This window comes from Arachis stenosperma, chromosome 10 (assembly GCF_014773155.1).
Source record: "Arachis stenosperma cultivar V10309 chromosome 10, arast.V10309.gnm1.PFL2, whole genome shotgun sequence".
Lineage (NCBI taxonomy): Eukaryota > Viridiplantae > Streptophyta > Magnoliopsida > Fabales > Fabaceae > Arachis > Arachis stenosperma.
Window position 1 is genome coordinate 132,691,195 of NC_080386.1, and position 25,623 is coordinate 132,716,817.

Below are 25,623 nucleotides of genomic sequence, written 5' to 3' on the forward strand. Positions count from 1 at the left end.
TTTTGATAAAATTCATAAAATCTTAAATTTAAAATGTTTTGCTGCCAATATAATAATTAAATTTTAAACCATCTTTATATTATTGATTTTAATTTTAATACACTGTGTAAAGTGTAAAGCCTTTTATATTTAATATAAAAGATAATTATTTTTACTGATATAATATTATATAATTGGATATACGTGTAAAATTATTTTATATTATTAATATATTAAAATTAAATTTTATATTATTTGTATTTAATTTAATTCAAGTAATTAGTCATTAATCATAATAAGCAAAAAGGTCAAAAGAGAAAATGATAATAACAATAATAATAATAATAATAATAATAATAATAATAATAGTGTGAAGAAGCAAATCAGATTTTGAAGTTTGGTAGAATAAGAATGCTACCACCTTTCTTATTTGCTTTGCTTGATTTTCAATTCAAAAATCAAACCCAGAAGATCCGCTAGATTCTGGATGAAATCTGTCGGATCTTGCTTTCCAAACTGTCAGATTTTCAAAGGGGATTTTGTTATCTTCCTGATCATGATGTATTCCATTTTAAAAATAATGTCCCTTTCTTATTCTTATTTGTTATATTTATTATTATTGTTCACCACCTTTTTTGTGTTCCTCTCTTCATTGTTTTCTCTCATTCTTCTTCTTCTTCTTTGGTTCTTGCAATTAAACAAATTCTCATTCAAATTAAATTATGGGTTTGGCTGCAGAATCACAGTTTCATGTTTTGGCTGTTGATGATAGTCTCATTGACAGAATGTTGATTGAAAGACTTCTCAAAACTTCATCATTTCATGGTAATAATTCTTTTTGTTTTAGTTAATTTATTTTGCTCAATAAATATATAATATAGGAAAAGTTACCAGGTGTACCTAGAAATACTGTTGATTTATGTTCCAGTTGTTTTAACTGGTAATTTTAATTAATATATATTATATATATTTTTTATAATTCAAACCGAACAGTTTGACGAAAGTAATATCTAATTTTTGTTTTTTTTTTTTTCGTTACGATATGAAATTTAGTTACTGCAGTGGACTCAGGAAGTAAGGCTTTAAAATTTCTTGGATTGGTTGAAGAAGAGCAGAGGAATGAAGAGCCTTCCTTTGTTGCTCAAAAAACTCATAATCAGGTTTAATTCTTTTGATTTTAATTTTTTTTTTGAATTTTTTTGGAGTGAAATTTTTGTTGACCAATGATCTAATTGCATTGACTTATTTTTGCAGGATGTAGATGTGAACCTGATTATAACAGATTATTGTATGCCAGAAATGACAGGCTATGATCTTCTTAGAAAGATCAAGGTAAGTTCATGGGGGCAAAATTTCTAGGACTAAATTTTATTTCGAATTTGGTTATTTCAGAAATAAATGTGATATTGAATTTTCAAATAACGCTATTTATAATTTTCAAATAACCTTTTCTTTTTTGACATCTTTATTAGCATTATTTATCTAAGAAAGCTCATCCATTTGGCAGGAATCAAAATCTCTTAAAGATATACCAGTTGTGATTATGTCCTCAGAGAATGTTCCATCAAGGATCAACAGGTAAGGGAAATTACATCCAATTACCCAATTCCATTTAGTTTTTCTTGATTAATTTCAATCATCTAATCAGATTAATGCTTTTAAAAATTAGTTTGCTTTTTCTAGGCAAAAATGAGAAAGTTTGTAAAATAAGAATAAAAATATTTTTTTAAGGTATATAAAAAATTGAAAAGTAAATCCTCAAGTTTGTTATTGTTAAAAATTACAAATTGGAGGTCATAAATTAATTGAAATTCAAATCTGACAAGGCCTAGTTTTTTTTTTCTATTATTGTTTTCCTTTGGGATCAGATGCTTAGAAGAAGGAGCTGAAGAATTCTTTCTGAAACCAGTTCAACAATCTGATGTAAATAAGCTGAGGCCCCATTTATTGAAATCAAAGGTTAAGGAAGTGGGAGAGGAAGACCAACTCATCAACCTCAATAGAAAGGACATAAATGAAATTTTAGCCTAAGTTAGTCACTAGAATCATACCAACAAATATGAAAGGGTATAGGAGGAGGTCCTTTTGATGTACATTGACATGAGAAAAATGATTTTCATTCAATTTTGTCTGACAAAGTAATTCTTTTGGCTAATATTTCTTTTAATTTTTCTCTTATGTTTCATATGATTCATGATGAGTGAGATTTGTACCTTCTTTTTTATTATTTTCTGAACTTGGTATTTTAACTCAAAAACATATAAGAAAGATACATAAATTGCTGGAGTAATTCAACAGCAATATTATATAAACAATTAGAAATTTAGAGATTCTTTAGTTTTCTTATTCACTTGAACTTTGCAACACTTATATGTTTGTCTATAGGCGATGAAGTGGCTCTTACTAACTTCTATGTTTAAGAGGGTAATTCCTTAAGAGTAATTAACGCAAATTCTAAAGAATTTACTGAGACTAAAGTTTCAAGCAGTATGGAGTAAAATAAAATGAATTATATTTATATTTAAAATAATTATAAGGAATTATGCGGCAACCTAATCATTATCATGCGACACTGAATAGATTCTTCATTTTACTTTTGAGTTGAAGTTTGTATAGTTGACAGAACATCTTTTCAACCACACCAAGAAGCCGGGTGTTCCGTTTGGAAAATTTCCCATCAGTTTTCATCTATAATCAATACAACAATATTCATACAATAAATACTCTTAATATCTGTATCTTATGGTTATTATTAATTAATTATATATTTCGATTACTTTTAAATTAACAAAACAAAAAGAACATATATTGGTTTGCTAAGAAAACATTAGTGTAAAAATAATGTTATGAAGGATGCATGCATTGCAGAATTGTGATCAATATGCATGCCTGCTATTCAGTGCACAATTCCAACTCAAACACTTAAATAGTTAAATTTGATTTTAAAAAATCATCTATATCTCGTATCAACAATAACAAAAAGCTAGCAAAGGAAAAAAAAAAGGCCTTTACAAAGAGGATTATAATAAATGAAAATCCATAGACCCATCTAGGCTTCTACCCTTTCCATAATGCTCTAAAGAAAGAAAGGTGGAACATGAATACAAGATTATTCATGACCAAAAAAAAAAAAAGAATATAAGATTATTCAAGTGCGCTGCATACCCTGCAATTGGACGATGCAGTAAAATGAAGGAAGCATATCAATAGGACTTGATTAGAGATAAATGATTAGTTCTTTGATTTTGATCAATCATACACCTGAAATAAAAAAAAGGGGCAAAAAGTGAATGTTAATACATACTTAATAAGCCAAAAGTTTATAGGAGACATGAAAGAATAATCCAATTTCAAGGCAAAAGTGCCTGTCTTAAGGAGCACCAACGATGACAGTAAAATTCCATTACATATATCAACTTCTGTACAAATAACCTTTTTAGTTTATGCTCTTCTCCGAAATCCCCGGTAAATGTTAAGTTAATTTTCATTCAATAAGACTCATCTATCGCTTCAAAATTTGCGGAAAAACAATTTTATACAAACCTTTTAGGGTTTCTGGATTAGTATATACAAATCTAAGTTTGAGTAGATAACTACTTTCAGCAAAATCATGTAATGAACGGTGTCCTCGTCCCCCACTATCATCTACAGATTTGGGAGTATCTTGACTAGGAAATCTTCTACATTTATCAGCATCCTGGTGTAACATGAAAATATTGAAGCACGACTAACAACAACAGTAATAAAGTTAAGAGGAGAGAAATAAATCATAAGGGAACATGTTTCAATAAAAGAAGTCAGTAAATGTTAAGTTTGGTTATTTAGTATGTAATATACTTCCAAGTTTTTATAGAAGTTAACCTGTAAATACTCCACCATTTGTTCTTCAATGGTACCACGCATTGCCAAGGTTTCCACATGAATAGGACGAGAAGCACCCATGCGATGGGCACGGCTAATTACTTGCTCCTCCATACTGGAAGTTTTTAGCCAATAAAACACATTAGAAGATGATTAAATAGGTTAAAGGAATCAAATTGATTCAAAGGAGGATATGATAAATTTGGGAAAACAAGATACATTATCATAAATTATTCAAGAATAAAGTTCCAGTTTAAATATTGAACCTCAATTGCCAATTTTCATTCTAGAGGACTGATACCCTACAAAGTTATGCATACCAAAACCACAAGTACAGAAAACTTTATAAGGATTACAACTGAGGACAATGATTTTTTGAAATTGTAATCACTATTAATTTACCCAAATGCAATTTACCCATCAGCTGCAAAAGCAACAAAACCATAATATTTAATCCTGAGCATGGAATGGGTTTATGTATTAACCTTCTGTCCCAAATTGGCTCCATCAAAAATACATGCGTAACGAAACTCAGGTCAAGCCCCAATGCAGCGCTTCCATCCATCACAAGTGCCATACAACTTGAATCATGCTGGAATGTGGCTAATGACTTCTTCTGGAAAAGGGAAAATTAAACCAAATGAAGGTCAGAAATTATAAAAATAAATAAATAGATAATTTAATCACTCTGAAGGCAGTCAATTACAATTCCAACATTTTACCTTGCTGCTTGAATGCATTGGGCTATACATTCCAGCATATTTGATACCAGCAATGGTCAACTGACAAAGATGAAGAAATCTTAAAACTTTGATTATCTTAGAAGAGACAAGAAGGTTGCAAAACAATGAAAGGGGGGGGGGGGGGGGGGGAAGGAAAGATCCACTGAAAAAAGTAGCACAGAAAAGGCACCTGCTGTTCAATGACATGTATATGCTCCAGAAACTGGGAAAATATCAAAACTTTGTCAGGTTTCATATTGGTCATAGTGCTTCTTATAGAACATTCCTGGAATAATGATCCACCATCTCTCATATGCATAGGGGAGCTATTCTCAGTATCAAGCTCATGATTGCTCTTGGCTTTGCAGAAACCCATCTCTTCATTGCTTTCTTGCAAAGCTTTTAACCTCTGGACAAGATAGGAGACTTTACTACTAGAAGTTGATTGCCAATCAGGATCCCAATCATCCTGTGCATTCAACATTGTATGTTTAGGGTTATTTGCAAAAATTCAAAATAAATTTTAAAAAATGCAAATTATAGTCAACTGAATTATTAAAATCCCAACCTGCTTATACGAAGGCTGCAACTCAATAAGATCTTTGGGCACAGGCCACTTTGGGTTAGGATTTTCTGGTCGGGCCAATGAATCAGGACTCTCCATTTCGTATGCTTTACCACATCCAGGGTATGTACACTTCATATTGTCTAAAGAAACACAATCAAGGCACAATAGATGGCGACAAGGTGTAATGAGAGGAAGGCGGCACCACTCCTTGCATCTTCACATTTTATTTATAATAGGAAAATTAATAAGCAGTTATGACCTGGTTTTTTTGTTTCATATTTAAGGGAGACCTAAAGGAAATTAAACCAACAAAAGAGAACAAGATCCAAATATTACCTGACACAATTACCACCAAATAGGAGACTATATCTTATGGAGCTATACTCCGCTGAAGTAGGATCAAGACCACTTTGTGCTAAAATATCCATTGTTTCCTGAATATCTTCTCCAGCATGTGTAACTTTAATATGCCCAGCAACACAGCAAGAGAGCCTCACATTCTTTATGGTTGCACTTCGAAATTTCCATTGTTTTGGATTCAGTAGACTCTCAACATGTGAAGGGTCATTCCAATCAGCCATCAATATATTACGCCGAACAGTGAGTACCAATTCATTGTAACTTCTAGCATGTTCCTCACTGAAATCCACATAAACAACTTTCTTAATGCATGGCGGAATGTTTTGCAAGTCTACCTTTCTTGCACTAATCATGCACTTCTGAATTAAATGCAACAGGCGCGACCTTCCTTCCTCCATCTCTGCCTCAAATGGCCTAAGGATGCCAGCTTCCCACGACTTCTGATTCAGTCCATAAGCTTCTTCATGAAGGAACCTTAGCAGAGGTTGTAGATGTGGGAGTTGGCTGTTAGGGGTGTTAGGTGTTGGAGTACCTGTTAGTATCCAACGATTTGAAGCCATCATTGAAATAGCCATTTGCAACTTGTTTGTTAAGTTCAGGCTTGAGCCAAGAGTGTGACCTTCATCTAAAATTATCCTAAACCAATGTACTTGCATCAAAACACTCCTCTTACGTGGGTTCCACTCTGCACTTAAACGGCTAAAGGTAGTTATAACAACATCATAATCCCAAGCTAAACAGTGTGCAGATGGCTTCCGCTGATCAACGCAAACATACACCCGCAATTGACCAGGAGTTACATGCTTCTCTATTTGTGTTTTCCAATGATCAACCAGATTTGCTGGAACAACTATGAGGGTTGCTCTTGACAAGTATAGCCTCACAAAATCTAATGGCTCACGCAGAGCCATGCCAAGTGCTTTCACATCAAAAGTCAAATTGCTAAGATTTTGTGGGTAGTACCACTTGCATATACCTTTCTCTACTCTCTTTACAAGGCCAAATGCTTGAAATATTTTGTGGAATGCATTAAAATATCCATTAGATGTACTACAGGAGTTCAAAATGGGCCCCCGTATGCCATGTGTTTCCATTCCTGCAATCTGATCTGCTGAAAGTTTAACCAACCAAGTCAGAGCCTTCTTTGATTGAGAATTCAGCAATGTACAGTGCTCCTTAAGAACACTAATGAAAAAGGAAATATTTTGTTCCAAACCCCCAAGAGTTCCTTTCAAGTGAAATCCTGGCAAGTATGTTATCTTACAGCTATTCTGGAAATGTTGTTCTGGGACACTACAACTCTGATATGAAGGGTCAGTGTTCATACTACAAAACCATGCTGCACTAGAATTAGCCATAATATTATCTGCAACCTTTCGCCATTTGTGACATGCATCGCACTGAATCCATGTATCCTTGGACTCCAAACAATCAACTTTAGGATTCCCACGCAACTTGGAACTTTTCCCACGTCCATATGAAGCATTAACTAGTTTATTTGGTGGTACACATGATGCAATATCTGATTCGTGATTTCTTTTATGTGATCTCATACCAACTCTTCTTTCCTTGAAAATCAAGTCTTCATCTTCAAAGGAGAGATTCAGTTTTTTCTTGACGCAACTGAGACTCCTAGTGCTTCGACTGGCAGGCACCGATTCTTCAAAGGATGCATCTACAGGCGATTTCATAGCTTCTGCAGAAATTATGTCATTTTGTGTAGTAATTTTCCCAGCAGGATTCATCAATCTGGCTCTTTTTGAGGAGTAGTCATGGTTCTCATTATTCTTACTAGTATCTTGGGCCACATCCCTCTTACCCAACACACAAAAACCAGTTATATTATTACCACTGATCTCATAATAACCACATTTCTGGTTACCATTATGTTGACACCAGATTACTTCTGCCCCGTCTGGTGGATCTGCCAGAGTACCTTGTGTCTTCACAATAAGAGAAAGTGTTGTTACAGTCTTACCCAAGCCAGGCTCATCACAAAACATCCCTCCGCGAAAATCTCTGATGGTGGGAGTTTCCTCAGAAATTATTTCCCCAGATACAGTATTCACGTGGAAACTAAAGCCATCTTCAGTTAAGAGAGCAATATATAAGGGATGTAGCAATTGTTCAAAATTTCGCTCACGATGCAACATCCACTCAACTGCAGTCTGCTGATGAGGAAAGAGATTTAACTTTGTACAAGGCATTACTGAAGCAGCCAAGGATCTGAGATGTCGACACGTTGCAGATACCCTAGTGAGGTCCATTGGACCAAGGCAAGCTAAAATTTTGGTTAAAATATCATCAGATATCTCCCAAATCCCAGATCCGAAAGCATTATCAATAGGTACTATCCTTGAATTGTTAGATTTCTGCTGTTTTCCAACACCAGGTACCATCTTAAATATTTCATGAAGTTCAAATAGTCTTTTCTTTGAAGAATCACTTGCACCATAATGGAGCTTGCAACCAAGTACATGACAGTCAGAAAGGTTCCAGATGTTGTCGCTTGTCCCAAAAGTCTTCATAAAATAGCCTGGATCAGAAAGTATCGAACTTCTCTTGTCCCAATCACAGCTGCATAACCCTCTCAGTGTGTTAGCAAGCTATCTCATGGTTATACGTTCATATATAAATTCAAGAACTGCAAGCTACTATATTGTTTCGAAAGTATAGCTCCTGAGTGACTAGCTAACACACAATCAGTATGGCCATATGAGGAATGGTTTCAAGTTTGTTTGTATGGCCATATTAAGAAACATTGTGAAACTTCAAAATTTTATTATATCATGATATGATAATATTATGATCCCTCGGCGCTCTGCAGTTGATCCAAGTCCAACAATATTGGAAAGTTGATGTGCGAGTTACATAATTTAGAGATTAAATCAGATGATGCAATGCACAAACACGTCTGACCTATACATCTCAATAGAATAATAAAATCATGAAAACCCTAAAGATTAAAAAATTGAAGTACCAAAAACATGATATCCAAAGTTTTAAATTCAATAAAGATTGGAGACCATAAAGAGGTAGCTTGAAGAATAGTTTTAAATTGTTTGTTACCAAGTAGTTAGCAAGTTAATATGGCATTCTGAATTCCACAGATGCATGACAATATGGCACCTTAAAATCATTCATTGTGGTTTTTAAACCTTGATACAGATGTGATAGATGTTGAAAAGCATCACATAGTGGGAAAACATCATTGCTGTACTTAAGTCTTAACCGCATCAACCCTAATTATACGTCTGTAGTAGTAACAATGAAATACATAAAAAAAATTTAATATAATAACAGACTTACAAAACAACAACAATCACCAATCATACCATAGCTCCTTTTATTATAATTTCAGCTCTTAAGGCATCATGAGCAATATACTATTCAGCTAAAACAATTAAAAATAAAATAAAGACAACTGTCCTGCCTATATTAAATATTATACCAATTGAAGAATCCAGATGAATCAATATAGGCATATACATGATAATTTATACAGACCATAGTTGGCTTGAATTATCTCTACATAGATACACCAGATGTAGGTAGTTTCGTACCACTAAGCATATACCACATCATAAGAACTAAGAAGGAATCCTTGCACACAATTTTAAGGCATAATGATGCCTTAAGCCTACAATATAAGAAGTACATCATATTTCATAGTTAAAGCAAGAGACAATGACTACCAACCTAACTGAAATGACATACATAATGTTATGGCATCATAAGGATGTCTTACACCCAATTACCTATGAATTCCTCGGGAAAACTCGAAATCCCCTTATCCAATCCTCTTATTTAAACATTTATATGCACAAGAAAATAAATTCATCTGTACAGTTCAATACTAAAAAGTCAAGCCTTCAATAAAAAGAATAACAAATACAGTCAAAACAAGAAACAGCAATAGCCCATAAAGCCAGAGTGTAACTATTCAATGACAAAACTATATATTAACAGCCTTCTCCCATTGACAGCATTTAAGAATTTCTCTATAGCATTTCTCTTTTTGGAACACTACAACTTAGCTAGCTTAAGCATCAAAATCTAAAGAGGAAATCATCTAAGAAACCTCCCAATATCACACTACACATATCTCAAAAAAAAACTAAAAACACCTATTAACATTGCATTCCGAAGCATAAAATAAATATCTCAAGGAGTGAAAACCGAACCTCAGGTGGCTAAAGAAAGCGCCGGCAACCGGCCCCGACCGTGGGAACTGCCAGCCACTCCAGAGCTCAATTGTGACGTAGACATCGATGAGTACCACCGCCCTCACCTCCTTCCCTTCTCCGACCTCCACCCACACCACTCGAGCATCACTCGTGATGCAGTTGCGGCTCACCAGAGCGTGAAGCTGGTGAACCACGCTAATGCTCCCATTCACCATCCCAACCTTACTCATCCTCCTCCCTTTCGAAGAGGATCCGCCGCTACCACCACTGCTACTACTCTCTCCTCCTTCGCATTGTCCTGAATCCGAACCAGTCCCCAACGGACACAAAACGACGCCATTCCGGGACCGGAAACCGTCGCCGAAGATCTCGCATTGGTCGTTGAACGAAGAAGTGGAACTATATCCTTCAGATCGAATTGGAGGAGTGACTCTGAGAACGGCACAGAGGAAACCGCATAGCTTATGGTTCGCGAAGGAATCGCCCGCGGACATTTTTATTTTTTCTGTTTCCTCCTTCATAATCATCGAACGAGATTAAGGAACGGAATTCTAGGGTTTTGGTGATTCTTGAAAATTGAACATGACGAAGAAGAAGAAGAAGAAGAAGAAGAGAAAGCAATGGTGAATTTTGGTGATAGGTTAATAGCGAAAAGAATTCGATTTTGGAAGATAGAAAAAGAAAGAAAGAAAGAAAGTCTAATACTGCGAGAACGCCAACAGGTTAACGATGTGAAGAGAAAAAGACAAAAGAAAAAAAATACTTTATTTAAAATTAAAGTAAAATTTAAAATAATAGGTAATATTTTAATTTTAAATTTGTGAAATTTCCTAATTAACTAAACTAAACTACACACTAACAGGTGCGGGAAAAAGGGAGATAATATCCTTTCTTTCTCTCCGCATTAAATTACCATAGAATCAAATTATATCAAAGTAAATAATTAACTAACCTTACACATTGAGAATTCATTTGAAAAAAAGGTATTTATTTTCATTTTTTATAATATATATATTATTTCTATTCTTACTATTTTTAAATACTTACCATATTTATCAATATAAGTAATATTACTGTTTCCTTTTCAAATTTGTTGCTAACAATGAAGTAGTAATCTTAAGAGATAAATAAACATAATTTAATTAAATTTTTATATAGTATAGTAATTTTATTTTTGTACATATTTTTTATTATAAACATAATATAATTTTGATATACTAATAAAGTAAAATTTTAATTTTACACGACATTCAATAATATTCTTGCTATTAGATAACTATTTAATTAATAGATTTAAAAATAGTTATTTGTGTTAATATAATAATACATTGTTGGATACGAAAAATTGAATATATTTTACATATAAATTTAATTACATATTATTTTTCTCAATCTTGGATAATTACTAAAGAAAGTAAATAATCACTAAAAAATATATAATTAAATAAAGAGTTTAAACGAATAATATAATAATACAATATTAAATAATTGTATAAAACGTTTTATCGAGAAATATATTATTTGTTTTTTCTATTAAATTATTATTAAATTCCGATAAGCCCTAATTCCCTGCCAAGTTAGGTTTTTTAAGGGTTTATTATTTATCCACGGATTTAACCAAAACCGTGAAAAGCAACACATTTTTGGTTATTCCGACGATATAGAACCACCGATTTGCGACTAGAAACTCCCAAGAGGCACGAGAAAAATGGCTAGAGACAGCGTTCTCACCCGCGTAGCAACAGGAGCCGCCGTGGGCGGTGCTATCGGCGGCGCAGTCGGTGAGGATTTTATTTCCTTGTTCCCTGATTTTCTTTCGTACCAAAACACAGTTTCTTTTGTTGTGTTAGTTTTCTTTCTCTTCCTTAGGTTTTCGGTTTACTAACGATGTATGTATTTTGAACTTTTGTTATGTATGCAGGTGCTGTTTATGGGACATACGATGCGATTAGGTATAAGGTATGTTGCGATTTTGCTGAGTCCTTGATTATAATTGAACGATTGAATTTGATTGTTGTGATTTCGGTGGTAAAAAGCTATTTTTGTTATGGAATAAGGATCCTATTTTTTTTTCTTGTTTGAAGTTTAACCTTGTTGTAAATGTAAGGCAATTATTGTGTAGAACTAAATTACAGTACCTGTTGTCTTTTATCTGAGGACTCGTATTGGAATAGGAATAAATTTCAGAGATTGTATCATTAGGAATAGGAAGTCAAAGTTGTTTCTGATGATGCTGACTTGCTGAGTAAAATAAAATAAGAAAGATGGTCGAAGGAGGGAATTTGATTGATTTTATCTCTTGGAATCTGGGGAGGATGGATGTACACTCTCTTATGACTGTTTCTAAATTTTTAACTCGTGATTACCGCAAGATAACAACCATACCTCACACTAAATCTCACTCTAGTTAGGTATAGTAGAATATGGATTACCAACACTTCCTTTAGCTTTTAGAGGATTAGGAAGTTGAAAATTGAGCTATATGAAACTTTTAGAAATAAAAGGGAAGCTGATCTAATGCACCATCCGATGGGGCTTTCCCTATTTTGGGGTTTGGGGATGTTCATTCTGAAACTAGAACTATTTACTACTAAGTGACAGGGTAACCACCACTCTTAGTGATGGGGATAAGCCGTCTTTTCTATAACTGCTACCAAACTTCTGTTGCCAATACAAGAAGAATTGCAAGTAAACAGTGGCACTAAACATCATCAATTCATCCGTTCTCCCACCAGCAAACACAAGTAGACAAAACAAAACTATTTCAGAGAGATTTTCACTAAATAATTAACAATGGTACCACTGCAACAAGGCTCACTGTCTAAAACCATATATAGATAAAAAACAAGAATAATCTTTAATTTGCTTATGAGGGAAGATGTTATTTGTTATTCTCTTCATGGCAAGGATGACTTTTTAATCATGTAGAGGAGAATCATTTACAACTTCCGCTTTGAAGTGTCTGATTAAGTGAGCAGGTCCGAGTGTGAATTTCAATGCTTTGATCTGGGTTTTTTTGAAATAAGATGATTCATTTAATCCGTGGTAGCTGAATATATTGCAAGATTTTCTCTCTCTCCCCCCCCCCCTCCCTGGCCCCAGCCCTGGCCCCGGGGCCCCCTTTTGTTCCTTGCTAGCTTGATCTCTTGCAGGGAGATAATTTTGCAATTTTTACTTTCAACATTTGTCCAAGCTGAAAAGTTTTTATCTCGTATAGTTGTGTTAGGATTTTACTTACGGTCTTGACTAGTTTAATTTGCCACATATAAAATCTGTATGCTCTGTCTATCCTTTGACATACATGTATTAGATTGCAAGATATATAATATGTCCGTGTCCCACAATAAACTGTAGTGTATATTATATACTCTGTTTTGGTCCTGTTCAATGCTGCATTTAAATTTTATTTCTTGCTACTTGGACCGCATTAGGTATGCTTCCCTTATGTGGTAATGTGGATTACATATCAAGTTCTGTTATGATGGTGATATGATTTTCATAACTGATCAAGGAAAACCTGATTAAGACATAGCTGCCAATCTAATTTGCCATTGAAGCAGGCTCAAACTTTAAAACTAATATAGGTTTGAACAATCTAGTAGCAGAATACAATGCATGATTGCTGTGTTAGAATACGTTATATAAGGATATCTTTTTTGTCTGTGCTGTGTGTTTTTCAACTTTTTGTGATGACTATAACGAATCAATTATTGATCAAGTTTGAGTTTGGTACAATATAATTTTTGATAATTAAGGGTTACTTATTTCTGCAAACTTTCTAGTTCAAAGAGACAAAAAAAATTTTAAGGATAGTAGTATCTTCTCCCAATTTTGTACCTTACATTTACCCTTATGCAAAATGGAGTGAAAAGTCCTATTTACCTGTTTCTTCTTGCTAGTCACAATCTAGCTCTTACACAAAATCTCTCTCTCTCTCTCTCTCTCTCTCTCTCTCTCTCTCTCTCACACACACACACACACACACACACACACACACATGTCCTGCTCTCAAGAGGTTAGAGTCATTATGAGCCTTCTTGCATGTCCATGGTTCCAACTTAGTTGTAGGCAGCAAATCTTCAGCTGCAAATAGATTTTGCAACCAACAAAATAAGTTTGATCCCTATCTTTCCACTTGTAGTATTTGTTTTTCTACTGAGCTTTTGATCTTGAAACCTTGCAGGTTCCTGGAGCCCTCAAGATAAGGCACATTGGACAGACAACTCTAGGAAGTGCAGCTGTATTTAGCTTGTTCCTTGCTGCAGGAAGCTTGATTCGTTCTCACTAATTTGTTTCATATTATAATGTGCTTATGTCATAATTACTAGCTTTTCCTTTGAATTTTAACAAGCACAGAATTGCCTTGTTCGTAATCATGTGAGATGTAATCTTTTTCGTGTCCAAAAATAACTTAACTGTTATGTTATTGCCTTTTCAAAAGTTTTCCAATGTGCCATTGACTTTTTTTAAGTATTCGATGAATAAAAAGCTTGATAGAATAACATAACATGAATAAGAACAAATCCATGTTCTTACGATGGTAACTGAGGTTTCAACTTTAATGTATTTTGATCAGATGAAATAATGAGCTATATAGAGTAATGTTGTATGAATATCCAAAGATGGGTGTTAATTGGTAACAAAAATGATTTTGTGGTGTAAAATCCAGGAGCAAGAGCTTTAGTGGTGATGTGCCAATCACACAAAAATTTAAAGGTGGAAGAACTGATGCTATGATATTCTAAAAATAGTTTAAAATACACAAATTAAAAAAAGATAATAATGTTTACTATTTTTTCTTTTTCTTTTTTCCTGCTAATGTAAAGGTTAATATACAAGACTTTAATTGAGAAAAGATGAACTAATAGAGTTTGTACTAAAATATGTTATAACTAAAAGGTCATGAGAAATATACTAAAAGTTAATGTTATATAGCAGTCAAATGCATAAAAAAAAAGTGAGTTTTTGGCCATACAATTACTCTTTTCTCATCACGGTTACAATAAAAGTTATCACTCATCAGATAATGGAGCTTCTACAATGAATAGTTTACCAGGCATTTCAGATTACATCTGAAACAACTCTACCATCCAAAATAATACAGATGGGAATTCACATAACAAGAAGATAACTCAATTTCTATGTGAGATAATCTCTGCAAAGATTAAAAACAAGAAAAATGGAGAGGTAGGGAAAATACAAAAAGATTAAAACAGAAAACATCTAAAGAAAGCAATCTTTCATTCTTTTTCTATTGAGGCATTTGAGAGTGTGAGCCAGGACCAGGTTGTGCGTTTGGAGGAAGCCCAGATTGATTTCCAGACTGCATGTGTAAAAGTTAAATTGAGTTAATAACAAATTTATGAGAGGGCATGATACATCAGAAACTGATGTTACACAACCAATTAGGGTAACTAAAACTTTTCAATTGATGATTTATGATATTGAAACCAGTTCTTAGTCGAGATTTCTAGGCCTATAATTAGCATGCCTCTTGCTAAACATCAATGTTTATGTTCTACTTAATTAAAAAAACAATCCAAATGCTTCCACAGCTTTAGCAATAATACAACTTTCTCCACCTAATACCACTTTTAACAGTTTTATTTTGTGATACTAAAAAGAATTAAACAAATTGTAGAGAAGAAAATTTTGATGAAAAATCATGAGGAATCAGATCAGATCAAAATTATAACAATGAGAGAGAAGGAACAAATAGGAAGGTTAAATTAGAGATTGAAGGAACACACTTATGTCCATTCAAATTATTTCAGCTTTGAAGTACACACTAGTAAATAGATTTCACAATAGTTTTGGAACAGCAAAAGGATTAAGTTTAAATAAATTACAAGCAAATCCAAACAATTTCTGGCCGTGAATTTCGCATCAGAAAGCTTGAAGCAATTGACTATCTTACCTGGTAAGGATTATACCCTTGCATCATTGGCATTTGTCCACCTTGAGGTCGGTTGAATGAACCACCTTGACCATAACCAGCATTTGATGGTGCCTGCATGTTAGACATGTTGCCTGGAAAGCCTCCAATAGGAGGCCCTCCACTATTGGGCATGGATCCTGAATGCATTTGATTCATGCCAACATAGGGACCTTGTGGCATAGGAGGCCCCATCTGATTCATTGCACCTTGCATCCCCTACAAGCATAGCATAATTTGCTGAGATATCAATATAATAAATGACAGCTTAATAGTAACAGCCTATTGAAACAATTATCTATAACATCTAATACTTGACTAGATGCTTAATTTTCAGGGCCACATCAACTGACATGCACATTCGTTGATAAAAAAAATAAATAACTTGTGGTACAAATATATATGCAGATAGCTTCAATCACATATACTACTTCTGTACTTTCATGCACCCCAGGAAGATATACCAATTTTTATTTTCTTTTTCTTTTTCAAAATAACAATTGCAAAACCTTGTAATTTTGAGTGATTCTTATAACAAAAACAAGGTGAAAAATAAAATCTTCCCTACTAATTCCCATATTAAAAAAACAACCAAAAAAAAAGCTTCGCAAAATTCATACCATAGGACCTGACATTGGTTTTGGATGAGATGGAGGCACCGAAGAAATCATTGGCATGGATCCGGCCATTCCAAGAGGGGGCATTTGTGTTGGGGGGCGAGGCATATGTGGATGAGGGAGCATGGGTGAATGGGAAGGATGTTGTAGCTGTGGCATATTTGGATGCATAGGCATTGGACCCATCTGATGTGGCATTCCCTGGTGTTGATGTTGTGGCATCTGCTGAGGATTCTGCTGGTACGGTTGCTGTTGATTGGCCGCAAGAAGAGAAGGATGTGGACCTGGGGGAAGAGGAGGGGCACCCATTGATACTGGATGAGATTGCTGATCTCCCTGAGGTGTATCAAGCGAAGGAATGGCCAGGGGCATTGCAACTCCAACACCTGGAATTGTACCCTCATTTCGAGTCAACCCAGGGGCAAATGGTCCTGGTGTCGTTGGACCCTCGGGTACAGGAAAGTTACCACCAACTCGACCAGCTACAGGAGTTTGCTCAGCATATCCTGCTTGAGTAAGATATTCAAATTATATTAAGATGTTTCTTAACAGCCTTCCACTGCTAGGCATTTTTTTCCACTTTTGAGTCAACTTTAACAATGACAAGTGCGTTTGGTATGATTTTATATCATGAGGAAATTCTGCTAATCATCAGACCCCACAGTGTAACAATAATTGATAGGAACAAGTAAAACCAAAATGTTTTAACATTTATGAGAAGCAAAGGAATCATATGCTGCTTCTTTTGCCTTATAAGAAACTGACAAACCTTGCATACCCATGTTAAATCTATCACGACCAGTGTCTCCTGGCCTATTCCGACACCAAAACTTTGTTGTGTGATCACTGCTACCGCTGCAAGGAAAGAAAATGGAATTCAAACATTATTTCTAAGGCACCAAGAAAGCACAACTGCAACATCCAAGTTTGACATTGTACATGGGCACTTCCTGTTCAGAAACTTGGAGGGAACCTTAAAAGAAACCTGCAACTGTTCATTACATTTCCTTTTCCATTATTTCCTTATGAAGACTATTTTCAAAACCATCTTTAAAACAGCAAATCAATGCTACAGACAGTGTGTATAACCATAGACAGAAAGGCCGGGATGTCAAAACAACAGCTTAAAAAAAACAAGGGGGAGTAAGCAAAGGATCAAGAATCAACAGAAGATAATCCAGGAGGAAGATTCAGTTCACCTGCAGAGTAGATATCCGATAGGATGCCATGCAAGGTCCCACACATTATTATCATGAGCATTTGGAATTTCAATTTGCGGTGTATCATGCCTGTACAATAGTCACAATAACCAACTAAATCCATATTTCAGATAACAAAAACAGAATACTTTTAGACATTCACAGAAAAAGAACTAATCATAAAGAATTTTTATCATATATATATATATATATATATATTCTGAGTGGTGTAAATATTTTCCTTTTGTTATCCTGCCCATACCTATATAATTCAAAGATTTCCTTGCATATGGATATTCATTGTTCAGAATAGTTGAAATATGGATCACATATTACTTTTACTTTATCAGAGTATGTAGTAGCAGATCAATAATTAAAAGCTAGAAAATCCAACATGCTTCGAACAGAAATATTTGACAGACACGAGTACAACACATGTTGGACATATATCTTTTCTGGCTTTGACATACTTGAACCTAGTTTGGAACAAGAGCGTGATACTAAATGGAATTGGCTCAGAAAATGTAAGGAAGTTTGCATCATTTGGCAATGAGAATAAACAGCGAATAAATATTCCAAAGGACCCTTGCTTTCCTGCTTCCTGACTTCATAATTTCTCAATTGTTCATATCTAACAACCTCTGTTGTATCTTTTTCCTGCTAACTAACTAATTATTTTCTCCAACCATCAGAGTGCAAAAATTTGTAGAAGTTTGTTCTAATTTCTATGGCTAACTGAGTGTGCGAGTCAATGAAGATTCTTTTTTTTTTTTTTGAAAGCACAATAAGGATTCTTATATACAGAGAAAAGAGAGGATATAGGGAGTTAGGAGAAATAGGAAGAGAACAGGGTCTATTAAATACCATAACAGTGTATTATATCTTACTTCATCTAACAGTAATATCTCATTGTCATTCCAAGTTTGACCTGAAGGATGCCATTGAATAATACAAGTTCATTTTTCTTTACCCTATTTATCCGTACCCTATTACTTGCCCAGTTTACTGATATTCATTTGTTAGAGAAACAGATCAACCAAAAGATAAATAAATATAAGAAAAGTATAGGTAGACAATGAGAATACTAAACAATGTGAACAATGGATATGTCGGATGTTCAATTCAATAGGTATGCAGATGATTATGTTCATTATTTTTAATTGGATGGTTATTTCTTTTGATTCGATTTACTCATACACAGTTAACAATGGCTGGATGTTCAATTCACTAGGTGTGCAAATAGTTATTCTAATGTTAAGGTTTAGGAGGTAATTTGAGGAGTGGAGTATTTTTTACTTTATTGGGTCAATTCTAGAACCCATTGTTCACATTGTTTACAAAAGTCATTGTCTACCTAGCAAAACCCATAAATATATACTTAACCATTTTGACAGATAAGTTGCCTCTGCAAAACGAATAGATAGAATTCAACTGATTTTTTTTTTAAGCACACTTTTGAAAGTCAGTTTCAAAAACACCAAAGATGATGAAAGAAACAGTTATATAATGTGAAAGAGAAGTATAAACAGCAAGAGAGACGAATTTACCCAACAAGCCAATGGAATATTGCACCATCGTAACTTCCACTGACAAAGTACTCTTCATGGAACGGATGCCACGCCAAAGCTTCAAACAGGAGGAAAATATAGAAGTAAGTTTGATTTTTTTCATTTTTACATCATCCTACTCCCTATCAATACTACAACACCTAGAAGCTTAACAAACCACATTAGCCACAGAATCGGCAATTTAGATGAAGTTGTGTAAGAGATTTTTTTTTCCCTTTTATTTGGGGTGGTTTTTTTGTTGTTGGGGGGGGGGGGGGGGGGGGATTGATGTAATGAAATATATTCATGAGTATGAGATTAATTTTCATATTTAAGGGACTGTTTGTGATTTAAGTCACGCAAAAAGATGTGATCCACAAATAGTCATCATTTAGCAACCATCAGTTGCTATACTGATAAATGAAATAAAAAATTCTAGATCACATTTAACCAATCCCTATAAAATAGAATTTGCTGCCCAGTAACTGCTGCTAAAAGAGAAACGCATACCAGTTACATCCTTCCGATGTCCACGGAAAGATTCAAGCTCCTTCATAGCCCTTATGTCATAAAGCTGCAAATACAGAGGATAAAATGATTAAAAAAAGGGAGATCAATACGCAAAGAAACCTCCAACATTAATCCCCAAAACGTTAGATATTTAACAATTAGTGGCAAGTAAACACCTAATTAATTTAAAAAATAGTTACCAACCTTTATTATTTGATCTTTTGAGGCTGTCAGCACCCAGTTGCCATTTTGATTCCATTTGACACAGAGTACAGTACTTTTATGGCCGTGACTGCATCACACAAGAATGAATAACAAACATGGACAAGCATTTGGAAATTGGAACCTTGGATATCAGTAAACACTTTTACACTCACAATGAGCAAAGCTCTCTTCCTGTTTTAGCATCCCAGAGTTTTACAAGCTGGTCCTTGCCACCTGTATTTGGAATACCAAATGGGAATGGGATTCACCATTCATTCGCATTAATGAATATCATAATCTCAAGAAAATTTATAAGGGATATATTTAAAACACCTGATACTAATAGAGACTTTGTAGGATGCCAGTCAACACTCTTAACATCCCAACCATGGCCTGCCTGAGTTCAAATGCCACATGACCAACTTAGGTTAGTTCATTAAAAAGAGAACAAAAATTACACGAGCTTCGCTAACTGATTATCATAACGAAACATGCATACCACACCTTGACTAGGTCCATCAAATTTATTTATAAAATGGAAAAATACTAAAGTAATAATTGAGGGATAGGAATAATTGATTGAATTGTAATCCTTTATAACAGCATTATCAAGTTTACAGAACTAACGTAACTGATGTGGATAAATGAAAATTTCACCCCATACATATCATTCAGCATTTTCAACTTTAAAAAGATTTAATTGATACATATCACAACTGACGTACAATAATACCCTTGATGGGGATTCACTGAGACATATGGTAAACTGAGTTTTGTAACAAAGTACAAAATTGAATTTTCTTTTTAAATAACGGTGACATCTTATGGTATAAAAATATTCGAAATAACCTCTCTTTTATTTACAACCAAAGCACATTACCAGTTAAAGAACGCTCTTCTTGACATCTTGCAAAATCCCATACTTTAACTGTGGTATCATCAGAGCACGAACAGAACTTTAAATCTGTTCTACAGAAACTGTATAAAAGAGTTATTGCAGCTTTCTTCATCAAACTACTAAAATCTTTGTATCTCTCCCCAAAAAGAACATGCATTTTACCTTAAGTCACGGACTGATTCCTTATGGGCAGATTTGTTGGCTTTGACATTATTCATGTTGTTCTGCCAATATCTAGAAAAGTACCCAGACATAATCAGATCAGATTCATTTTTTAGAAAACATAAATAAATACAAAACAATGCTTAGCAACAACCACACAACATAATAAAGTATGTATCTACTTTATTGCACCGCCATCATCACCCGAGACCATCCAGTTGTCATTGTGACTCCAAACCATGGATCTAATTGCTTGGTCGTGAGCCTGCAAATATTCCATAATCCACCTTGAGTTATTCAATTATGAAGCTAATGATGTTTAAAACAATAATATGGCAACTGACAACAATACTTAAGGCTTTGTACCTGAAGAATCATTTCAAAATTAAAAGACTGTCCATTCCAGAGGGTAAATTCACCAGTCTGAGAACCTGTGATAAGACGCCGACCCGTTGGAGTCCACTTTGCAAGATTTAAAGAAAAAACATAAAGAAAAAGCGTAATCAGTCAAATCCAATGAAAAGGCAAAAACAGAAATTTAAAATTTGGTTTACTAAACTCATTGCTAATGAAATACTAGAGACAAAGGTCCAGCTTAAACCCAATCATGACACCACATTTTTTCCAATAGCAACAAAATAACAAGAACACGTAGAACTCATATATACATAGAGATAACAAACATTCAAATGCGAAGGTTAAGATATTTCGTACAATTAAACAATCCAAGAACCACTTTACCCATTAACACAACCTTCACCCAACAAAGTTGGGTTACCTGATCCTAAAAGCACTAGAGGATCACAATTAAATTTTCAATCTACAATTTTCTGATGGCCAGACAAGACCACAATGGAACTATTTATGGAGAAAAATATCTATACTAATCAAAATGGATCCAGCATATCTCTAAATTGACTGTACACAATGTATAATTAAGGTGTGGTTATACTAACATGCATATGAGCCTCGATACTTGCACCCAAATGAATAACAAATGAAGCAAATCCATCGTTACCTAGTCACTAAAAAGGTCTTAAAACTACATGATGTAACTCAACTTCCATTAGATGCTAGATGATTGAGTGCTTGTTTGGGTGTCATTATCTTGATTAAAAAATATCTTTTTTTTATTTTTTAGCGTGTTTGGCAAATTTCTAGTAATAAAAGTAAAAGTACTAGAAAAATTTAAAAAAAAAAAAAAACATCTTTTTCGAGAAGCTACAATTTACATCTTTTTTTAAAAGATCTTTTTTCCTTAAAAAAAAAAAAGATGTTTTTTACATAATAAATAAACAAAACAGTACTTTTATATTGTTATGCCCAAACATAATTGATAAATAAAAAGATCTTTTTGCATGAGATATCCAAACATAAAATTACTTTTACTTTTCTATAAGATCTTTTTAAAAAAGATAACTCGAAAAAAGATCTTTTCTTAGAAGCTCACCCAAACAAGCCCTGAGTATAGGTGTCCTGTTGACACTCACTGCACTATATAACTGCACATAGAAGTTGACATTTAGTGACATTTGTTACTTAAACCTGTAATAAACTCAATCACTGAGACTGAAATACCCATTCTGTAGCTTGACCTCTCCAGTCTCCCCTATGTATTCTTCTGTACACTCATTCTCAACCAAAAACATAATAATAAGAATTACATTCTGATTCATTCACAAATTCTCAACATTATCTTAGCTCTATTACAGACAACGGAAACTTGTGTCACATCAAAGAATAAATTTCAATATGAATTTTACATCATTTCAACTTAGAAAAATGTAAAATCTGCAGCAAACTTTTGGGATTGGTATACTGTTGCAAATAAAGAAAACGCTACTATGCCACAGATACATTTCCCTAATATAACAAAACCCAAGTCAAATGAGCAACAACTATTGCTTAGAGATGTTAGAGAAAACTGAGCAGCAAAACATAGTGTCGTATTTCTGTAAATGACAATACTCATATGAAATCAAACCAAAGAAATATTGGATGTCAACTTACCACAACCCTGTTAATTGGACATCGATTTTTATTTAAAGAGGTATGAACAAACTTGGCAGCAAAGCTGGTAGATGGATTGTCCGGGTACCCAGCAGCTGGCAACATCTACATTAGAAATAGTAGCACTATGATTTGAGTGAAAGAGGTCGATCATTATTAATTGCTTATAAGTTAAAATTATAATTGTTACAAACACATGGATAATAGCAAGCAAACAAAATACAGATAATAAAAAGAATCACAAAAGTTAAAAAACGAAAAAGCTCACTGACATCAATTGCTGCGGCTGGGGTAGGTTGCAATACCGTCCTATCCCTCGAATCCCTCTGCCACATTCGAACCTACAGGTACAATTACATTGCTCACAAATTTCCAAGACAGACATAAATAATAATCCAGCAAGGAGATGAACAGATAAAATCATGCCATACAATGCACCTACCAACATGAACAGATAAAATCAACACCTTGAAAAAATAAGCATTACCTGCATATACCGCACGACGGTGCTTGTGTAATCAACTGCTTTCCGTTGAGTAAGCTTTCTTATCCTTTTTGCACCGTGACTATCGCCATGACCTGCAATAGTTAATTTGCACAATAAATCAGAGTAAGCCATCAAAATCTAGACAAAATTCATAAAATAAATAGCATACATTTTATTAATTAATTATATTAACGTAATTATATTATAGTTATAATTATAACAATAAGCAGGAACATTAGCAAAGAAAGTTGCAGAGAATACCGTCGTAGTGAGGAGGAGGGCCTCCGGGAGCGGGGTGGTGAAATTCAGTGGAGGAACCAGCAGAAGGCTGACGCATCATCTGCGGAGGAGGCGGCGGTCCATGGTGGAAATCAGGACCTGGCTGCTGCTGCTGCGGCGGCGGCGGCGGAGGCTGTTGGTGGTGGAAATGCGGCGGTTGCTGAGGCTGAGGCTGAGGCTGCTGATGGTGGTGGTGGCGAGGGTCGTTGTACATCATCGTGAATACTGGGGAAAAATGGAGGAGAGAGAAGAATGGAATTGAGTGTTGCCGAGCGGGGAAGAGCAAAAACCCTAAACCCCCAAATTTTATTTTATTTATTTCTCTGTTTTTTATTTCTCAGTTGCTCATGTAGCCGTGGTGGGAAGTGGGAACGAAGAAGAAGTGTACAACTTGAAATTAAAACGACGTCGTTTAAGTTTGCTCGCATTCTCTCCTTGACACTTTGTTTGGGGTGGAAAGAAATAAGAATGAGAGAAATTGAGTGAAAAGAAATAGAAAGAAAAAAAATGGAAGTGAAATTTAATTTTTATGGATGTGTTTAGATAGAAGAAAAATAAGATGAAAAGATATTGAAAGATAAATAATTTATGTTATTTGTTTGAAAAGGAAAATAAAAAAAATGAATTAAATTATATAATGATAATATTATTCTCCATATTATATAATAATATTATTATGTATACAATTATGTAAATATTCATAAATGTGATTAAATAATAAGAACAAAATTTAATTATATTTATAATATAACAAGTTAGAAATATAAATTTGATATAATAATAATAATAATAATAATAATAATAAAGTTAGCGTGATCTAATTAGATAAAATATAAATTTTATTTTTATTTATTACTCATGTTAATACATAAACTAAAAATAATTTCAAGAAGAAAAAATATCTAAATCAATAATTACATATACATGATTTTAATGAGGCTAACTAAGAAAAAACATAGTGTTGGAAGTGCCGAAGTGGGTTGGATGAATAGCGTAATCTTAGGTTGAAGAAGGGTATTTAGAAAAAGAAGAGGGTAGAGTTTGGAAATGATGCGTTTTCTTTTTATTTTCTCGTCTTAGGTGGAGAGAAAAATTTTTGGTGGATTTTACTAACTTTTTGTTACTTTTTCTCTTTTTCTTTATATTTTCTTTCATTTCCAAACAAATAAAATATCATATTTTCTTTCTTTTTCTTGCCGTTCATGTTCAATTCCCCCCAATTTTCATATAAACAAACACAACGTGTGAATGTGTAATTGAGATTATTGCAAAAAATTCATTTATTTACTACTTATGACATTTTTTTTTAATATTTATTTTCAATAATTGTTTAACAATGTCTATAAAACAAACAAAACATGTAACTACTAACTAAAACTCTATAATAAGGATTTGGGTTATATATTAAAGATGAAAAAAGGTTGACATGTTATGATAATGGGTTAATTTTAAATTATAAGTAAATGGTCAAAATGGTTCTTGAAAAATCACACGATTTTTAATTTATTCTTCGAAATATTTTTTTAATTAAATTTGTATCTGAAAGTCAGTCAGTTAGTCTTTTCGTCAATTTTCTTGCTAACGCTGTTAACAAAAACTGACATAACACATTACGAATACACGTAAGCATATAAAACAAGGTGCATGCTATGGTGCCTATATATATTTGCCTAACTTATTAAAATGAGATAAAATTTAATATTTAAATTAACAAATATAAAAGTAAATAATTTTTTAATATTTAAAATTTATCATAAAAGATAACTTCGACAATTTTGACACCAAAGTTATAGGCATCATAGAATTGGCCATAAAACAATGTTGTTTTAATTGTGTGAGCAGCCATAATCAAAACAGCACCATATAGAATAGGTAGAAAGTCAAAACGCTTAACTCCTCGTATTTCAAACACACTTGTATTCACTCTCAATCAAAAAATCCCTTGCTCTCTGAACCCAGCAACCAAGCTCCGTAAAAGACGATCGGGACTGGATTTCAAAGTACGATCATATGGCGGGTGCTGTGTGTCTTCTCCGACGACGGTAGGTTCTTGTTTCGCAAACAAGATAGAAAAGAAGGCAACATTGTCAGCGCTACT

The 25,623-nt window shown here is 33.8% G+C and overlaps 3 protein-coding genes and 1 long non-coding RNA gene across 8 annotated transcripts; 2 read left to right on the plus strand and 2 right to left on the minus strand.

Moving 5' to 3' along the window:
- Window positions 1-361: 361 nt before the first annotated feature.
- Window positions 362-2,150, plus strand: LOC130955833 (two-component response regulator ORR10-like). Of its 4 annotated transcripts, none has more exons than XM_057882812.1 (6): window positions 362-540; window positions 718-804; window positions 1,033-1,139; window positions 1,234-1,311; window positions 1,487-1,557; window positions 1,848-2,150. In XM_057882812.1, exons 2-6 carry the CDS (start codon window positions 765-767, stop codon window positions 2,008-2,010), a joined length of 459 nt encoding a protein of 152 aa, XP_057738795.1. In that variant the 5' UTR covers window positions 362-540; window positions 718-764; the 3' UTR covers window positions 2,011-2,150. The 4 variants fall into 4 exon arrangements, with proteins under 4 accessions (XP_057738795.1, XP_057738796.1, XP_057738793.1 ...); XM_057882813.1 differs by having other exon boundaries at window positions 1,042-1,139; XM_057882810.1 differs by lacking the exon at window positions 362-540 and having other exon boundaries at window positions 550-804.
- Window positions 2,151-2,855: 705 nt separating this feature from the next.
- On the minus strand, window positions 2,856-10,341 carry LOC130956132 (F-box protein At3g54460). The gene is made up of 9 exons (XM_057883166.1): window positions 9,675-10,341; window positions 5,467-8,067; window positions 5,131-5,344; window positions 4,753-5,031; window positions 4,563-4,622; window positions 4,326-4,456; window positions 3,841-3,955; window positions 3,523-3,676; window positions 2,856-3,240 (listed from the first exon to the last, which is right to left on the minus strand). The coding sequence occupies exons 1-9, from the start codon at window positions 10,202-10,204 to the stop codon at window positions 3,233-3,235; spliced, it is 4,092 nt and encodes a 1,363-aa protein (XP_057739149.1). The 5' UTR covers window positions 10,205-10,341; the 3' UTR covers window positions 2,856-3,232.
- Window positions 10,342-11,245: 904 nt separating this feature from the next.
- Window positions 11,246-14,117, plus strand: LOC130954736 (uncharacterized). Its single transcript, XR_009076395.1, has 3 exons — window positions 11,246-11,458; window positions 11,599-11,629; window positions 13,861-14,117. It is a non-coding gene; the product is annotated as an uncharacterized LOC130954736 (long non-coding RNA).
- A 475-nt stretch (window positions 14,118-14,592) lies between these two features.
- Window positions 14,593-23,885, minus strand: LOC130956201 (flowering time control protein FY). Of its 2 annotated transcripts, none has more exons than XM_057883247.1 (18): window positions 23,508-23,885; window positions 23,247-23,338; window positions 23,032-23,100; window positions 22,760-22,864; window positions 21,116-21,211; window positions 20,932-21,014; window positions 20,750-20,821; window positions 20,570-20,667; window positions 20,023-20,082; window positions 19,863-19,923; window positions 19,690-19,777; window positions 19,486-19,549; window positions 18,976-19,054; window positions 17,429-17,518; window positions 17,008-17,084; window positions 16,233-16,735; window positions 15,595-15,831; window positions 14,593-15,000 (listed from the first exon to the last, which is right to left on the minus strand). In XM_057883247.1, exons 1-18 carry the CDS (start codon window positions 23,740-23,742, stop codon window positions 14,929-14,931), a joined length of 2,181 nt encoding a protein of 726 aa, XP_057739230.1. In that variant the 5' UTR covers window positions 23,743-23,885; the 3' UTR covers window positions 14,593-14,928. The 2 variants fall into 2 exon arrangements, with proteins under 2 accessions (XP_057739230.1, XP_057739229.1); XM_057883246.1 differs by having other exon boundaries at window positions 16,999-17,084; window positions 23,508-23,884.
- Between the last annotated feature and the right edge of the window lie 1,738 nt (window positions 23,886-25,623).

Bases quoted from the DNA above. Each gene is read 5' to 3' on its own strand.
- LOC130956201 (XM_057883246.1), bottom strand. From the start codon at position 23,742: ATGATGTACAACGACCCTCGCCACCACCACCATCAGCAGCCTCAGCCT. The intron at 21,015-21,115 runs GTACAAAGCCTT...GAATATTTGCAG, and splicing joins ATTTTGAAATGATTCTTCAG to GCTCACGACCAAGCAATTAG. The intron at 19,778-19,862 runs GTGAGTGTAAAA...TGTGTGATGCAG, and splicing joins GGAAGAGAGCTTTGCTCATT to TCACGGCCATAAAAGTACTG.
- LOC130956132 (XM_057883166.1), bottom strand. From the start codon at position 10,204: ATGATTATGAAGGAGGAAACAGAAAAAATAAAAATGTCCGCGGGCGAT. The intron at 4,623-4,752 runs GTGCCTTTTCTG...CATCTTTGTCAG, and splicing joins TACATGTCATTGAACAGCAG to TTGACCATTGCTGGTATCAA. The intron at 4,457-4,562 runs GTAAAATGTTGG...TCCCTTTTCCAG, and splicing joins CAATGCATTCAAGCAGCAAG to AAGAAGTCATTAGCCACATT.
- LOC130955833 (XM_057882810.1), top strand. From the start codon at position 702: ATGGGTTTGGCTGCAGAATCACAGTTTCATGTTTTGGCTGTTGATGAT. The intron at 805-1,032 runs GTAATAATTCTT...TATGAAATTTAG, and splicing joins CAAAACTTCATCATTTCATG to TTACTGCAGTGGACTCAGGA. The intron at 1,558-1,847 runs GTAAGGGAAATT...CTTTGGGATCAG, and splicing joins GTTCCATCAAGGATCAACAG to ATGCTTAGAAGAAGGAGCTG.